The sequence below is a fragment of the Sorex fumeus genome, unplaced genomic scaffold, assembly GCF_029834395.1.
Source record: "Sorex fumeus unplaced genomic scaffold, SorFum_2.1 ptg000008l, whole genome shotgun sequence".
Taxonomy (NCBI): domain Eukaryota; kingdom Metazoa; phylum Chordata; class Mammalia; order Eulipotyphla; family Soricidae; genus Sorex; species Sorex fumeus.
Window position 1 is genome coordinate 21,636,629 of NW_026606065.1, and position 18,905 is coordinate 21,655,533.

At 50.8% G+C, this 18,905-nt stretch overlaps 1 protein-coding gene across 1 annotated transcript in view; it reads right to left on the reverse strand.

Annotated features, from left to right (window-relative positions):
• LOC130019334 (unconventional myosin-XVI-like) overlaps positions 1 to 18,905 on the reverse strand; it is a 302,696-nt gene that overhangs the window by 135,891 nt on the left and 147,900 nt on the right. The window contains exon 3 of the mRNA XM_056109961.1: positions 8,191 to 8,261. Within this exon, the coding sequence (XP_055965936.1) occupies positions 8,191 to 8,261 (71 nt within the window). The remainder of the gene's footprint in view (positions 1 to 8,190; positions 8,262 to 18,905) is intronic.

The following is an 18,905-nucleotide window of genomic DNA, read 5'->3' on the forward strand; positions in this document are numbered from 1 at the left end:
GGCCTAGCTGGAGAGGATTTGTTGGGTCCATCCAGGGGCACATGGATATGCGGATGTTTACCCAAAATGATGAAGGATTTCAGGGTGATGGTACCAGACCGAAACCCCAGATAAGGGGCTGGAGTGATAGTACAGTGGAAAGAGCACTTGCCTTGCATGTGGCTGACGCAGGTGCTATCCCTGACACCCCAAATGTTCCCCTGAGCCCTACCAGGTGTGACTCCAACACAAACTAAAAATCAAGCCTAGTTTTTACGGCACAAAACTCTGAGACTTCAGGGCCAGGAGACAGAGATGGCCCACCCCTTACCCAGGCTGCCTCCAGCTACCCTCGGCCCATCCATAACTCTGCCCGAGGGGCCTTTGGAGCCCACCCCCTTCCCAACACACCTGCACACCTGGGAACAGCCCCAGAGCCCAAGAGCAAATCCAGGTGTGCAGACGCCACCTGCTCTGTGGGCTTCACTGTCCTGAGAAAATCATTTCCCCCTGGGGGAGCACTGGGCCGTTTCTGAGCTTATCAGATTCTTCTAGAATCTCTGCACTTTTCCCGTCCTGGGCTTCTGAACTCTATGTCCCTTCCTGTCTCTGTCCTCTGGAACTGGTCCGCACTGACCTCCAGGGCAGATAAGATGTCAGGGTGCCGGGATACTCCCAGGATGACAGTTTCCAGGCCCCCCCCCAGGGCACTCCCGAGTATCCCCGACACTCTGCTCTGTGACCCCTCTCCCTTCTTGCCATGTCTAAGACTGTTAGTTGTTTCTAACATTTTCACCTCAGACCCAAATGTTCCAGTCTCCTCCAGAACCAGACTTGGAAAGCAAGCTGGCAAACACCAACTTTTTGTAAGCCTGCTGGTGAACGCCCTTGGACAAGAAAGCAACACCTCACTTGGTGGACAGCTGCGTGGCACTGGGCAGTTTCACGGGCAGTGCCCTTGGCCTAACTGTGTCTGGACGGGGAAGCTTTCTCAGAATCTGAACCCAAGTCAACGTGTGCAAGAGACTCAGCAGAAGAGACTATGAACACACCACAGGAACCAAGTAGCAAAGACTGTTGCAAACTACAGCTATGCTGCTTTTCCTGGAGTCTTGTTATATGGATGTTAGAGGTGTTATAGCTCTCTTGTCTGGCTAAGAAGCACATCCTGAACAACCCTGAAAACTCTCACTCAGAGAAGCCGAACCTGGACACGTCATTAGAGTTGGTGATCACACAAGAAAGTCATCTCCAGTCAGTTTGCCTTGCCTCTAGGCTTGGACTATGGTGGGTGAGTTTTAAAGGCTGGAGGTTTTCAGGAAACCTTTCGTTTCTCTGCATTGATCCCAGAGCTGCAGGGGTAGCCTCCAATCTGAATGAGATACATCAGAAGGAGTCCTATTTGTAGCACAATTTTTCTACAGCATAAAAATCTGTTTGAACTTTGCAGTGACTATGGAGTGGAATGATGATTCGATTCATTAGGATCAACTCTGCCCCATCCCCTTCTCAGAGGATTAGGATTTCCCAACGGTCCAAAAGCATCTTTCTACCATCAGACAGAAACAGAGGATAAGAAAGAAGAGGGAGAGAGAGTTGGATCTACTACTAAATTTGAATTTGTGGTGATTTCCAAAATGTCTGAGGTTTTATGGTGCTTGCATGTGGTCTAGAATATTCCACATCAACCCATTGGCTGCCATTCCTTTCACCTGGCGTGAACAGGTGTGACTATCCCCCCCTTGCAGTCCCCGGATTTACTCTTATCATTTCTGTTTCTCAGACCTTTTATTCCCCCAGAGAATAGTGATAAGCGAGCTACCTTGGCATAAATAAACTGCCTGAAATACTCTGGCCTAAGAAAGTGTTATTCTTTCCATCTGTATTATCAATGGTCATAGTTTCCAGGAAACTGAGATGATGAAGCAAAGATTCCCAGGGGCTCCTGGTGTTCATCTGGGCATTTTACCAAACTGATAAATACTATTTCTTGCTGTAAATGCTTACTTCAGCCCCGTGAGCCCTGAGCCCTGCCAGGAGTGACCCTGGAGTGCTAAAACAGAAGCAAACAAACAAAAAACCTACTAAGTATACTGTACAGAAAACACCAAGCATCTAGACCAACTTAACAGAGGTTATGAGGCTTGAAACCTTGTTTCAACTTAATTAAAAATGATGTCACTATTAAAATAAACAGAAAAGGACACAGTGAAATGGAATGGTATCCCATGTTCATGGAAGAATTAAGATGAGCAAAAAGGCTATATTGCCTACAGCATAATATAGATTCAATGCAATTCCCAGAAAAATTCCAATGGCATTCTTTAAGGATACAGAACAAATGCTGTTAACGTTCGTATGGAATCTTAAAACTCCCTGAATAGTCAAAGAAACACCAAGAAAATAAAGTGATGGAAAGCTCTATTTTTATTTGGGGGGCCTCCTGCAGTGGTCAGAGGGGTCAGGGCCCCCTCCTGGCAGTGAGTGACCATCAGGTAGAGGCTCCATCCTGCAGCCCAGGACAGAGCGCTGCTTGAAGCACCCTCAGCCTGGCCAGCGAATAAATGGTGCAAGAGTTAAATGCAAGAAGGAAAGACTCCTCCAAAAATGTCTCGTTGGGAAAATCTGATAGTCAGATCCTAAAAAATAAATTAGATCCATGTCTCACACCATACACAAAAATCAATCCAAAATGGATTTAAAACCTTGATATCAGGCCGGAATCCATAAGGCACAACAAGGAAAATATAGGCAGGAACTCTTTTTGATAGTGACCTCCGAGATATTTCCAATGATTCAACTCCATTGGCAAAGGTGGGGGTGGGGAGCAGAACTAAACAATGGAACAACATCAAACTGACCTTTTTCAGCGAGGCAAAAGAAACTAAAGCTTCTAAAGACATTCTATCTACTAAATGGGAGAAAATATCCACATATTTAGCATCAGGTTAAAAGTTAATATCCAGATAGATAAGGAACTTGCAAAGCTCAGCAACAGAAATCCAATAACCCCATCCAAAATGGACAGAGATGAGCAGATGTACATCCTTTAAGAGGACAGACAGACAACCAAGTGGGGGGCTGGTGGGGGAGGAGTTGAAAAGTGTTCATCGCCACATCTCATCACGATCATGATCATTATCATCCTGTTGTTTGTCGATTGCCTCGAGCAGGCACCAGTAACGTCTCCTTCGCCCTAGCCCTGAGATTTTAAAAGGAGCCATATTCAAGGCTCTTTCAGGGTTAGGAGAATGAGACCTATCATTGTTACTGGTATTTGGCATATTGGGTACGCCACGGGAAGTTTGACAGACTCTGCCGTGTGGGCAGGTTACATTCGGTAGCCTGCCAGGTTGTCCAAAGTAAGAATGAGATTTAAAAAAAAAAAAAAGATGTCACGTGGCCGCAAATGTGGCCGCACACTTCTGGGAGCTGGGTTTTATAGTCTCTGGGTCTTTGCCATTGATGGGATTACACGGTGCTGGGGGCCAGTTGGTGGGTGTGACCCCTGCCTACCGGAAGATGGAGGATCTGGGTGGAGGATGCTCAGCCCCGATCCGAGCAGGCTTTCCTAAACATACCATCTCATCAGGGAAATTAAATAAAAATGATGATGACATATTACCTAACACCAGTGAGAATGATCTTATATTAAAATGACAAGAAATAACCAGCCTTATTGGGGACAGGGTGAAAAGGGAACCCGCATGCACTATTGGGGGGAATATCGTCTGGTTCAATCTCAACAAAAAACACTGTGGAGGCTTCCCAAAAGATCATCAATGGAATGCAGGAATATGATTCCACTTCTCTGCTTCTACTTCCCAAACGCAAAAATATTAGTCTGGAAAGATCTGTGTGTGCCTAGCTTTATGCAGTGTGGAGCACAACAGCCAAGATCTGGAAATGAAGCAAATGCACCATGACAGAGAGGCACACAACAAAGCTGCGGTCTATATACACAGTAGGGTAACTCTCGGATACAAGATGATAAAATCCTGCCTTTTGCTATAAGTGAAAGGGGCCCATGCTTCAGGCAGAAGGAGGACAAGCTCACTCATAGGTGCACATTATGAAGCAAAGCGAGGGGACAGCCAGTGTCTCATGGTCACAAATTCATGGACTCTGACTATAGACCTGAGGGCAGCAGTGAGAGGTGAACTGGAAGTGGCCAGTACAGCAGCCAGGGCTGGACTGGATGTGACACCAGCACAGCAGTAAAGAGTGGATGGAAAGTGGCACCAACATAATAGCAAAAGGATTCCAGCACTTTGGTGGTGGCGAAAATGCAGTAAATTTATACACAAAATGTACGTGCTATTACAACCCAGGTCATCTCAATCATAACATCTTGTAGTGTTTGGTTTAGCTTGTGGGCTCTTCTCTGCTACTGGACTCCTCTCCCTGTCCTCTGACGGTACCATGCTCTTTTGTCTGAGCTGCTGTTAACACTTATAGAATGTCTCGTTCCCTCTCTGCCCTGGCTCGGTGTTCTTTCTAGCTGCCTGAGTTCCATCTCTGTAATGTCCATGTATATGTCAGGGCTGGAGTCCACCAGAGCAGATAGTGTGTCCTGTTTCTATGTTTTGGGCATTCCAGTAGGTGGTGCTCAGTGCTCACCTCGCCCAAGTAACTCTTGGTCTTCCTTGGAGGAACAGATGCAGTGGCAGGGACCTACCCAGGTGAGTAATATGCAAAGGAAGTACCTGATCCCCACAGTAGCCCTCTGGCCTGGTCCTACCTCTAAAATGCTTCATTAACTCCACTATGGCCCCCAGCTGTCAGGACAGAATTGAGAGAGTTTTGCATTTCCTGCTCCACCCCAGTGGGGCCCTTTATCATCAGGAGCTCAGGTCTGAAAAATCCCTGGATAGCACTTCAGCAAAGCCTGTGTGATTCTATTTCTACCTCCATAAATATTGCATTTATTTTTCTCCCCCTCCCCAAACTCTAAATTCGAGTTTTCTTCTATATTGTCCCCCTGAGACTCAATTCCTGGGGTGCAAATATTGTGACTGGCTGCCATGTTCCCTCTGTAATAGTCTCGGGCACCTGTCATACCCTGGGAAAAGACAGTATTTAACCGCGGCAGGCTGGAAAACAGGCCAGTTCTTGGAAACATGGGTTAAGATGATCAAACAAAGTCTCCCAGGATGGGGAGAATTTTGATGCCTGTTTGTCAACTAGCTGCTATCCCTGGGTGTGGACTGACGCTCTCGTGGTGTGCGCAGCCCTGGACGCTGGATGCTCCGGAATCCACGTGGACAGGGAGTCCTCAGGGCGTCTCTGGATGAGCTCGCCCCTGGCAAGGCTCCTTGATGCCGCCCAAACAGGCTGCCCGTTCCTCAGCAGTGGCTCTGAGAACATGCAATTAGAGCCCAAGCCCCCACCCCTTCCCCAGGCAGCAAGGTGGGGCACCCCACAGAGACTGCATGACATTCCAGAAGCCCAAATTGCCCTTTTCAGCGCCTACAGCAGGGATGAAACCCTGTAATTTCATTTCACTGGCAACCCACAATTTCTCATTTGTTTGTATTTACTCAGTGACCCCTGGGAGGGAAGGCGCAGCGCTGAGCCCCTCAGTGGTCCCCCCCCCCACATTCCCGCTGCTCCTCTCTCTCTCACTTCAGCCTCCGCACCTGACTAGCAGGGAGAAGGGTCCTGTCTGCACTTGCATTTGGGCTAACGCTCGTGCCCAGCTGCCCGTCCCCTCAATCATCCCTCTTCGATGCTCTTTCAGACTCTGCCATTTTCTGAATCTTCATCCCCTGCTACCTGGACTCAAAATAATATCAAGCGCGGGGGGGTCTTTGTGCCCCTCACCCACCCATGCATTCGCCCTCAGCCACTAATGAAGCGTGGAGCGAGCCCCACTCACGCCATGAGAAGGAGGTTGGAAGTCCTGACTGAGGCCCGGCTCCCCGTGGGAACGCACGTGACTCCCAAGCAAGAGCCCGAGGCTCATTCTCAGCACCGTGATCAGAATAAGAAAAAATATAAAGGGATATCAAAGTATCGAAGACAGTCCCAGATTTTGAAACTCAATCTAGCAGAGAGAAAAGCACTAATCCTCTAATTATTATCCACTGTGACAGGTCTGTAGAAGCAGGAATCGCAAGTTATGAGACGTCGGATCAAAGCAGATGAGGTCGGATCTGGAGCCCAGAAAGCCTCCAGCAGAGTTCGAGGAGGATGAGTCCCTAACACCTGGTCCCGCTCACCTGCTCAGCCCGGCTCGGAGAAGCATCAATCAGGGCACATTGTTCTTTCTCTCTCTCAAAAAAATCAACTGCTCGCAGAGATTTGCATCTCTGTATGTATCTCTAACTTCTATCACAGCATCAAGTATTAATTAATCTAGCAAGCTCGCACATTTGACTGACAGACTCATTCAGTCTGCTGAGCGCTACAATGTGGTGACAATGTCATTGTGGGCCAAGAGCCACCGACTCTTGCCTCGCTGGCCACACAGTAGTAAGCGGACAGTCGGCAGAAGCATCGACGCAGGGCCTGGAGGACGGTCGGTGGTGTTAGACAGGCAGACACTGACCACTCACCAGGGACTGACCATGTGTCCAGTGCCCGGAGGACCAATAAAAATGACTGCATGAGCCACAATCTACTTGGTGACAATATTTTATCACAGATGAATTAACCAACACGACCAATGTGGATTGAGTGTGGAGTCGGCCTGGAGCATCAGGAAATGCCACAGGGTGGCAGGGCCTGTTGGCTGAGATGTGCTTAGAGCAGGGGCAGTGAGGGCATGACCCCTCCAGGGGATGTGAGAGGGGGAGCACTGAGCGGAAGCAAGATGGGCACTTGGGAGCCAGCACCAGAATCAGGGCATGGAGGAGGTGAGTACAGGTGTGTGGGGCACAGGTGGTCATGACCTGGCCAGAGTTGCAAGGACACTCACTCACTTCTGCCTGGAGAGAGGCCAGAACCACTCCCCAGCCTGTGACCTGGGCCCCCCGCACACATGCCACACAGCGTTTCTGCACTCAGCTGACAGGCGGTTCCATAGGAGCATCAAGAGATGACCCAGCACAATGCTCATGAAGCCAGCACGTGTCCCAGGGACAATACAGGACGTGGCTTGGGGGCACCTTTCCTGAGAGCTGGTCATCGCAGCCACACTCGAAGTGAGTGCAGTGACCATCGCGTGTCCCTGGTGGGGAGAGGGAGCTGGGCTGGGACGCAGCCGATCCTCCACCTACACACACACACACACACACACACACACACACACACACACACCAGGTCTGCCCAGGGCAGTGGGAGGGAGGGCAGGAAGTGGTCACAGTCTCTGGGTGTCCCATCTGGGAGGGACAGACGGAGGCATCGGGCTTCAGTCACGTGAGTGTCCACTCCAGAAGACTGGGCCCTGCCCACCCTAATCCGGGTCTGTCTTCGTCTCTGAGGGGGTAGGCACTAAAGCAGGGTTGCCTCCTAGACCTCCCATGGCCACACGGGCAGGGTGCACATGGGGGGAGAGACGTCAGGGTCAGACCTGAGACGGCAAAGGTCAGCCTTGCCGGGAGCAGGAACGGCTGGACCCCCGAATGGGCCAACTTCACCCACCGCTCTTGTGGGCTGGGGTTCCCGCCCTGGCTTGCTCGAAGGGAGACTTTTCGGTAGGGAAGGGGGAGCATCTCCAACTCGCACAGCCCAGAAAGGCCAATGCAGACTCCCCAGGGATGGACTGGAGTGGGAAGCAGCAGGCAGTACTTCAGAGCTTCCAGCAGATTCCCAGGTGCAGGCACCCTGAGAACGCCGCCAGGAGGGCTTGTGGGTGAAGCCTTTATGCTTAGCTGGGTTCCCAACGTGGCATTCTGAGCTTCACAGTGGCCCCTGGACTTCACACGGGAAAGGTTGGGGTTGACTTAACTGAGTCCCTGCACGCTAGTATTTCTTGGTTCCTGTGGTCATTCCCCGACTCCTAAACATGACACCAACAGAGTGCAGGAAAGTCCAGCCAGGGGCCAGCGTCGGAGCACACATGGCCGCGGGAGTCACTTGGGCATCTGTGGATGAATGGGAGGACACTGCCTAGGGCTCGGGAGGGCAGGTCCCGCTCGGGGCTACCTGGGGCTCTGTCCCTTGGAGCAGCCAGAGTCCTGCAGTCATCATCCAGCTGTCAAGAAACCACCCCTTTCCACCCATCCACGGTGACAGCCCCCCGCAGATGCTCCCCTCCTGGTTCCTTACCAGGTGCAGCAGGGAGCCCCCGGAGCAGGTGAGGCCATGCGGGTCAGCCCCCGCCGTCAGCAGCCGCAGCACTGCAAGAGAAGAGGAGAAGGGTCAGCGCTCGGCTCTCAGCAGGGCACACTCTCCACACCATCTACTGTCCACTGCGAGCGCAGGGCCAGCCCAGGCCCAGGGCAGCCCTCAGAGGGCAGAGATGCAGGAAGAAGAAGACATCCTGGGTGAGTTTCTCCTGGTCCCCAGGAGAGGACGGGCTGGGAGGAAGGACGGGCGCCTGCCCTCTCCCATCCCCCCGGAAAGGACCCTACACGGGAGCGCATCCCCTCACATGGTCATGTCGCTGACAAGAGGCTCTCTCCATCTGAAGAATAGCTGAAGGCATCTGGGGTGTTTTCATATTTTTCTGCTTCTCTTTTTGGGTCACACCCGGCGATGCACAGGGGTTACTCCTGGCTCTGTACTCAGGAATTACCCCTGACGGTGCTCGGCGGACCATATGGGATGCTGGGAATCCAACCTGGGTCGGCCGCCTGCAAGGCAAATACCCTACCCGCTGTGCTACTGCTCCAGCCCCAAGGTGTTTTCCTATCTTGTCTATGGTCTAAGAGAGGCGACAGGGATGGATCACTGGGAATGGGTGTGGGGTCAGAGGGCAGCGGGGTCACTGGACCTGGGTGTGGGGTCAGAGGGCGGTGGGGTCACTGGACGTGGGCATGGGATCAGCAGGCAACTGGGTCACTGGACGTGGGTGTGAGATTAGGAGTTTGTGCATGAGAAACCCGCATTAACAATAGTGTAAATCTTAGAATCTCAATAAAATGATTTTTAAGTAAATTGAAATTATGAAAGGGAAAAATGGGTTTTCCCCGTGGATGTCTTTCCTGCAGAGATAACTGAGTTCTCCTCCTACACCCACCTTCCTGAGTGGGCAGCTGAAAAACACAGCTCAGGGGGAGCGCAGTGTGGGGGTCCCTGTGACCGGTTTCCTCTCTCAGACTCTCCCACCAGCAGACGGGTCCCTCTTCTCTGCTGCTGAGGGACTCTCTAGGAGGCAAGGCAGATCCTTACCTTCTTCTCCCTCACTGTGTTTCTGGCACCCTCCAATCCGTGATTCAAGCATGCCCAGACACATAACCAGCATCTGAGGATTGCGGGCTTCCTCATGATCGCCTTGAAAAAGTCCTTTCAAATTTAGCAAAGACATCTGCACTCCTATGAGCACTGCAGCACTGGTCACTACATCCAAAGTCTGAAAACAGCCCAAGTGTCCAAGAACCAATGATAGATGAAGAAACAGAGGTGCATCTACACAGTGGAATACTATACAGCTATGAGAAAGATGAAGTCATGCAATTTGCCGCCATGAAGATGGAGCTGGAGAATATCTCACTGAGCAAAGTCCATCGGGCAGAGAGGGACACACAGAACAATCTGCCAGAGGTGGGTTTGAGGAAACAGAGTCAGGGAATGACCAATGTGCCTGAGAGCTGGGCTTCAGAAGGGGGACAGGGGATGAGGGACACTGGGAAATGTTGGGGGAAGTGGGCACCTGGGTAGATGGAGGCAGGGGTGCTGGAACTATTCCTAGAGGGGATCCTACCAGTCACAGTTTGTAAACCACGAAGTCAAACATTAAAAACTTAGAAAACTCAAGGAAGATGACCGCAGGTCAGGACGTGCTTTCTGAGGGGCTCTGGGCCCCACACAGCAGCTGACCACCTTATCTGGCTGGCGAATGTGGCCATTCCTATGGAGTGCCCTCTCATCTAGAGGTGCTGTGTGGTCCTCATGGCCCAGCTCCTGCTCCGTGGGGTCAGCACAGGCAGACTTGGGCGGCTTCTGCTCCAGCCGTGAGGACGTGGGCAAGAGGTTCTGGTCCTCACAGCTGGCTCAGCACAGGCTGGGCTGTATTGGAATGAAAATGCAAGTGACCAGAAGATCCTGAGGTCAGGCAGATCTGGACTGGGGGCCTGGCCCTGCTGGAAAGCTACTTTTTTAAAGCCCCAGTTTATCCACCAATTAAATTCACTGTCACTGTCACTGTCCTCCCATTGTTCATCAATTTGCTCGAGCGGGCCCAGTAATGTCTCCATTGTGACACTTGTTACTGTGTCTGGCATATTGAATAACGTCATGGGTAGCTAGCCAGGCTTTGCTGTGCAGGCGAGATACTCTCAGTAGCTTGCTGGGCTCTCCAAGAGGGGCAGAGGAATCAAACCCAGGTTGGCTAGGTTGGCTGCGTGCAAGGCAAACGCCCTATCCACTGTGCTATTGCTTCAGCCCACCAATGAAATTACAGAAAATAAAAAAATTATCCATTCACAATTGGCCCCCACCCACGGGGCTGTGGCGAGAAGGGAAGGGAGTGACACGTCCGTGGCCCGCATGTTCTGGCATGTGGGCAGGCACAGAGCTGCCTGCAGAAGTGTGGCAAGTCTCCAACCCCAGGTGACCTGTCGGGGAGCCCGCCATGACCCATCCCACGTGCTACAGCCCACATGTCCCGGATCCCCCGCTCTGAACAGTGCACCCACAGCGGCCAGGCCCACCCACGGGAGCAGGGGGGAGGCAGCAGGAGAGGCTTAGCAGGGGGTGCATGAGGACCCTGTCCTCCTCACTGTGGGACCTGAGCCTTCTGGGGGCCAGGGAGACGCCACAATACGGGGCAAGTGCCTAAGCTTGAAGGGCGACCTTCATTCCCTGAATTTGGGAACAAGTTACTCAAGTCACCACTGTGACTCTCCAGGCATCGAAGGAGCCTAAGAACTGTGAGACAGGAGGCGGGGGTACAGGGGAGGCCGAGAGTCCCAGCATTGGTCCGTCCCTCCAAAGAGCCTCAGAGAGAAGTGGCCAGACCACAACCGGAACCGAAAGCCATTCAAATAGCCTCATAATTAGTAATTTTGTGGGAAACTGCCCAAATTTATGTTCAAATGCTTCGCTCAAAGGGCCTGGGTTCCTGGCAACCTGGTAATCACATGATTTAATTGACAGTGGAGCGAAATGACAGCTCTCCTCTGAGCCTTTCTGCTACGATAAACTCGGCAAGGAAACAGCTTAAGGAGAAACAGCCATCTGGGGACCAAGCAGAATAATGAGGCCTCGGCTTCCTTTTATAGAGCCACTGCTTGGAACTGATTCAGCGTTTACTCTATATCTGTGGCTTCTTCTGCAAGCTGCCGCAGAATTCCATCGAGACGTCAGTGGGAGAGGCATAATTTGATATTCAAGAAGAAACACGCCGTCTCTTCATTACTGGGATTAAAAGGAAAAAAAAATAGAGGACTACAACAGCTTGTGAGATTTTGCAAAGGGACTCTCTGGGTATGCAAGTGATTCTACCTCACCATCACCGGGCAGCAGGCCCCAAACCTCTCTGTGTTTCCCTGACCGCTGTCTGGTGGCGGTCGTTTACTGGTGTGTGTGGATTGCGTGGCACTTCCCGAGGACAGTTATGGGACATACAGACACTTGGAGTGTCTGGGCAGCCAAGAGCTGGCATAAAGTGTGGCCGTGTCATATACACAACCACACACACACGACTGGGGGTGCTGGGGGACGCAGCTCACAAAGATTTGACACTTGAAACTTGCAGGGGAAAGGAGAGTCAAACCAAGTGCAGCCATGGGGACAAATACTTTGGTCCCCCAGAAGGAAAATTCTAGAAGGAGAGGAGGGTGAGTTCCACTGTCCCTTCACCATCAGTCAGCCCGACTGACAGGCACTTGGGGCAGGTTTTGCATAAGTTGCCCAATTTTTCTATGAGTTTGATCTTATTTATGCATGAGAGTAAACTCTATGAACATCAAGTCTGTGTCCTTTGTGCAAAAGGATCCTAAAGCGTGTTGCTTGGCTTGTACGGGTTTCTGTAGCCACCACGGCCCTCTGATAGGCGAGACTGTTCCAAGCAGGGGGAGATGGAGTCGTCAATGATCAGACGTGAGTGGCCGTGCACATGTCACTGGGACCCTCTGCCATTGCCTGACCGGCAACGTTGGGCCAAAGCAGCTGGACCCCCAGGCAAGATCCCTCCCCAGGGATGCCTGTCCAGGCACTTCAGACCATCAGCCACCAGGCAAGGGCCCTGAAGACCCCTGTGTACATCACAATGTCCACCATGAGCTCCTGTATGCAGCAGGGAGGAGCAGACTGGAGGACCATCCCGGGTACTGGCCCAGGTGAGCGGGAGTGGTCACAGGCTGAGCCTTGGTGCAGAGTGTCAGTGCACTGGCTGAGAAGTCTGCAGACACAGAATGGGCAGAACAGGCACCTCCTGCCACCAAGGGCTCAGTAACCCCCCCAGGCTTTCCTCTCTGTGCTCGGAGCAGAATGAGAGCCGCATGCTGGCCACTGAACTTGCCCTCGGACACTGGGCCCTCCTGCAGCTGAGGGGGAGGGGGCGTACCTGCACGGGATCAATGGCCATCTCCTGGAGTCCAGCACGGAATGGCCATGCTCTGACAGTGACCCGTGTCACCACGAAGGCTTTTTCTGGTTTGCTGTATTTAATGAAAAGCAGCAGAGTCTGCAAGACTATTCTCAAAGGGGGAAGTTCTCATGGAAAGCAATTCACCAAGTAGGCACTGAACCTAAGGAATAAACTGCACCCACAGCACCCAAACTGCCACTGCTTCGCTCCTCCTCCTTGCGCGATGCAGTATCCAAACTGCCACTGCTGCTCTCCTCCTCGCATAATGCGGTCTCACAGGTTCATCTGTACTGGGCTGGACTCTAGACGTGAATGAAACACCAGGGCTTGGGGAGGGAGGACACTGGGACAATGGGGGGGGTGGACACTGGGGAAGTGGACACTGAGGAGAGTGTGGACTCAAGGGAGGTATGAACACTGGGGAGAGTGTGGACAATTGTGAGGAGTGGACACTCGGGGTAGCACTGGGGAGGGCGTGGACACTCTGGGGAGAGTGTTTTGGGATGGTGTCATGCACAGGGGGAGTGGACACTGGGGGGAGTGGACACTGAGGAGAGTGTGGACACTGGAGAGGGTATAGACACAGGGGAGGGTGTGGACACTGGGGAGTGGACACGGGGTGGACACTAGGGGTGGACACTGGGGGAGTGGACGCTGGAGGGAATGAACACTGGGGGTGGACATGGGGGAAGGACACTGGGGACATGGACATTGGGGGATTGGACACTGGGGAGTGGACACTGGGAGAGTGGAAACCAGGGGAGTGGACACTGGGGGAGTGGACACTGAGGAGGGTGTGGTGCAGGACGGTATTATGCATGAAACCCCGCCATCAACAGTACCCTAAACCATAGGACCTAAATTAAGCAGAAACGATGCTTCTGTGGCCATACCTTCACACACCTGGACTCTTCACATCTGTGTATCTGCCCTGAGGAAGGAAGGAGTGGATTCACTCTGAAAGTTGGGTAAGTTGCTGCCTCTCTTTCATCTTTGAAATAAAATTCAAATAAATAGTACTCAAGAGTGAAAATAAGGATATTTATCATCAGCACGTATAATGTAAACCCTCTGTAAATGACATTTAAAATACTGCATTCTGGGGCTGGAGAGTTGGTACAGCGGGCGGGGCAGTTAAACACAGCCAACCCGGCTTTGATCCCTCTCACCCCCGGTGTCCCCCAAGCACTGTCAGAAGTGAGCCTGTCTGTAGACCAGGAGTGAGCCCTGAGCACCACCAGATATGGCCCAAAAACAAAAACAAAGAAAATAATGCATTCTAAATCAGAAATACAAAATCACAAAATTATGTATTCTTTAAAAAAAATAAAATAAAAACAGAATTTCACATGTCAGCATGTTTACTTCTTTGGCCCATGCAGCACTCATGACCGTTTCAGTCAGAATTCCGTATAATTTACTTACCAATGCCTTTGTCCCAAGGCAAACTCTAACGACACATTTAAAAGCACCATGAAATAGGGGGTGGAACCGGCACATCCTTCCCACCCCGCCGAGACCACAAGTTGCCCCCCACAAGCAGCTCTTCAGCATAGCATGACCCCAGAGGCATACGGACCTAATTTGGAACCCAGCAGCTCTTGGTAGAAATGTGAATGAACCATGCATTAAGCTACGGTGCTGTGTTGCTCCCCCGGGAGGGAAAGGGTGTCTGTCTCTTCCGCCTTCCCGCCGCCCCCGCCCCCCCAACCTAGTGGCACGGTGGCTGCCACCTCAGAGCTTATTAGACAGCCAGGTATGAGCCGATGGTGATGGAGCAACTGTGGCCTCATGGGATGGGGGGCAGAACTGGCACGTCCTTCCTGCCCCACTGAGACCACGAGTTGCCCTCCACAAGCGGCTCTCCAGCACAGCCATGGACCCAGAGGCACACAGACCAATCTCGGAACTATAAGGTTTTTGGCAGAAATCCCTCCAGACTTAATTAGTAAAATATCAGAAACCCAAAATTGCGTGGCCGTGCAACATCATATGGCCTTCATAACCAGCAATAGAAAAGAAATGATTTCATGATGCTTTTTCAACAGGTCTGATTGTTGGATTAAAATTCCAAATAATAATGGTGCATCTTCTGTTGAAATAATGAATGTAATCAAAGTAGAGAGAGAGTTAAGTGGAAATCATCTGCCTCACAGGCATGGGGAAGGTTGGGATGGGACGTATGTTGGGGTTCTTGGTGGTGGAAAATATGCACTGGTGAAGGGATGGGCATTTGATCATTGTATGACGGAGACTTAAACCTGAAAGCTTTGTAACTGTTCTCACGGTGATTCAATAAATAAATTTAAAAATAAATAAATAAAATAAAAGCACCATCAAGAATAAGGTGATGCAGAAAGAGAGGGACAGACATAGAATGACTGCACTCATTTGTGGAATATAAAGTAACATAATATGAGACTGACACCCAAGGACAGTAGACACAAGGGCCATGGTTGGAAGCCTACCTCATGAGCTGGAGGAGAAGGCAGCTGGGATAGAGAAGGGATCACTAAGACAATGATGGTTGGAGAGATTGCCCGGGATGGGAGATGTGTGCTGAAAGTAGATAAAGAGCCAAACATGATGGCCTCTCTGTATCTGTACTGCAAACCATAATGCCCAAAAGTAGAGAGGGAGTATGAGAGAAACTGTCTGCCATAGGGGAGGGGTGGGATAAGTAGGGATACTGGGGACACTGGTGATGGGGAACTTGCACTGGCGGAGGGATGGGTGTTCGATCTTTGTATGACTGAAACTCAAACACGAAAGCTTTGTAACTGTATCTCACGGTGATTCAATTAAAAAAAAAGAATAAGATACAGTCTGGAGACAGAAGCTCAGGTCCTGGTGCGTGATCTGGAGAATTCTCTAGAATTCCCCTTTGGGGTGGGATTCTGGGGCCAGCCTGAGGTGGCCGCCGTGTGGCTGAAGCCCGGGGCTGGGTGAGCCGCAGGCACAGTCTGAGCACTCTCTCAGGGAGGGGAAAGGGGCACAAGCCTTAGCATCATTAGTGTCTCTGGGGAGAGAACAAGGGGGACAGCTTGGAGGTCGGAACCCCCAGGCGAGGCGGTGAAAAAGCCTTCCACCCAAGCCAGTGATAAAGCACGGCACTGTCAAAGGTCAGAGGCCGGGGCTGGAGTGATAGCACAGCCGGTAGGGCGTTTGCCTTGCACGCGGCCGACCCAGGTTCGATTCCCAGCATCCCATATGGTCCCCCGGGCACGGCCAGGGGTAATTCCTGAGTGCATGAACCAGGAGTAACCCCTGTGCATTGCAGGGTGTGACCCAAAAAGCAAAAAAAAAAAAGGTCAGAGGCCACAGGTCACCCTCAAAGCTAACCAGGCAAGTTTAGTGCTCAGAACAGTTCATCATCTCCATACAAGTCTCCCCTCTGCCCGCCAGGTCCTGAAGCTGTACAGTCACTCAAACTAGCCCCATCTGACCTGTGCTTGCTCAAACTGTATTGACAGAATTCTAATGTCTGACACTTCTTTGCAAAAACCTTGTCTGTGCTTTTGATAATCTAAACATGGGACTGTGGAGGTGAGTAAAGTCCTTGAGCCACGAGACACATACTTGGAAATGTGCTAACATCATGTACGCTCACAAGTGGACGCCAAGTCACCTGGAAGCACTCAGCACATTCGTCCGAGTCCCGGCTACACTACAGACACCGGTCCCTGTGGCTTCAACTCTGCATCAAGCGCTCCAGAGTTTCTCCTATTCTCTACATGATTATCTCATGGGCTCTCATCTGAGCACCACGTAGAACATTTTTCTATAACTTTTGAAATATAACAGGAATAGATTATTTCGCTAGCCTATGTGTGATCCTCAGAAAACCAACAATTAGTGCAGATGCAAAGTTACCTCTCTTCAAACAAACACAAAAGTCTGTACCATTAGAGATTGGAATCATGGGGCTGGAGCAATAGCACAGCGGGTAGGGCTTTTGCCTTGTATGTGGCTGACCTGGGTTCGATTCTCACATCCCATATGGTCCCCCGAGCATCACCAGGAGTAATTCATGAGTGCAGAGCCCAGACTAACCCCTGAGCTTCGCTGGGTGTGACCCAAAAAAAACAAAAAAAAAAAAAAGAAAGAAAGAAAGAAATTGGAATCACTAAGGAGAGGTTAGTATCAGTGAACATGCATCCACCATCCTTGCCAATTCAGGGGAAAGTAAATCCTTATAAATCAAACTAGCAAATGACCAAAGGGTTAGTGTTCTCTCCTTTCCCCCATACCCCCATAGCTGTCCCTCTCCCCCTCCTCTCTCTCTCTCTCTCTCTCTCTCTCTCTCTCTCTCTCTCTCTCTCTCCTAGCACCTCCTCACACACTCTCTCTCCTCATATCTACTTCCCTTACCACCCAGACCAGACCATGCTGGATTTCTGGTTCTCCTTCTGTTACTTAACTCACTTAAAATATAATCTAATGAACACACAAAAACGGCAGAAAATCTATAAAAAGAGTCTACCCATAAGGCATGAATAGAGTCGCTTTCTTGAGCCCCACACTTCCTGGGGACAGGACACATCTGGACGGCTTGGCCACCCCCTGCAGGTCTGAAAAGAAGAGACATGCCCTTGTCTGGGCACTCCATGCCCGAGACCTTCGGGGCTGACTCCAACTTGGATCAGGGCGAAGCGAGATGGAAAGGCTGTTAAATGATCTGCCAGATACGAGAGCAGCTAGAGGCACGCTGACAATAGAAGGACCATGCGGCAAAGAGAGAGTGGGCAGCTCGAACCCAGACTGGCTGGCCTCAGCACACGGCAGGTCCAGGGCCCCTTTGCCATCTATTGTGGGGAACAAATATCTCCCCCTGAGACATGCCTGTCCCCTGCCACATCCTCTGTGTGTGGGGGACCAGGACCCAATCTGTCCAACATGTTTCCTTTCAAAGTTAAAGAATTCCAGAATCAGCGGGGGGGGGGGGGGGGGTCTCTTCAGCCACACTGCATATGACACAAATTCATCTGTCACTGACACAAACTTCAAGTGAGGAGGTTCCTTAGCCACAGGGCTGCTGGGGTCACAGGGGCTGTGCTCGGGGCTTGCTCCTGGTGGTCACTGGGGGACACTGTGTGATGCCTGGGATTCACCCTGGATCAGCCTTGTCCAAAACAAGCGCCCTACCTGCTGGACCATCACTCCAGCCCAGGGAGGCTGGCGTGACCCCAAACAGTATTGGGTTTATATAGCATCTTTATATATCTGAGACTCACTGTCGTTTGGAAAATAGGACATTAAATACGTGATGTTTATTCTACTTTACAAAAATCGAAAATCCATCAGGAAGCCCATTAACTCACTGTATTTAAATATCTTTTTTTTTTCATAAAATTCACTCATTCCATGATGCCTTTAAATCCAAGGTATGAAATAAAGCTTTCTGATTTCTAGTCCTCTCCATCCTTTATGACCCTCTCTCAAAATATGAGTGAGAAATGCCCAGTGACTCACACAACCGCAGGTGGGAATGTGTGTGTAGCCTGTGAGAAGTCAGACAAAAATTGTTTCCCCTTTCTGCAGTGTGGTCCCTAGGATACTGCTACAGATTCATTCACTTTTTCAAAATGGTCCCCTTTCAGCAGCTGGCCGCACTCACTAAACAACCCCATCTCACATTTCTTAGACTGTAAACCCTGCACCATCTCTTCAGCATGACAAACACTGCTTTATAATAGCCTAGACAACAGGCAGCATTTTGGTCTGGCTCCTGTAATGCTGGTCATCGCTTCACACTTTTATCCGCTATACTGAAACTCTGGGACTGGAGTGATAGCACAGCGGGTAGGGCGTTTGCCTTGCACGTGGCCAACTTGGTTGGCCCAGGTTCGATTCCTCCACCCATCTTGGAGAGCCCGGCAAGCTACCCAGAGTATCTCGCCCTCACGGCAAAGCCTGGCAAGCTACCCATGATGTATTCAATATGCCAAACACAGTAACAACAAGTCTCATGATGGAGACGTTACTGGGCCTGCTCGAGCAAATCAATGAACAACGGGAGGACCGTGACTGTGACAGTGACTGAAACTCTAGCTCCTTAGGTCATAAGCAGTTCAGTTTTGTTCTAGGGGAGAACCTTGATTTTCAAATCCACAAAGATCCTTAGATTATTCCAGACACCCAAAGTCAAGAAAAATTGTTATAATAAAACCTTCTCCAGAGTTCCCACACGTTCTAAAAGTATTCTAAACCCCAATCTAAGAAAAAAAACCCCATATATTTAAATTTTTTTTCTGCTTTTGGCCACACCCAGCTGTGCTTAAGGCTTACT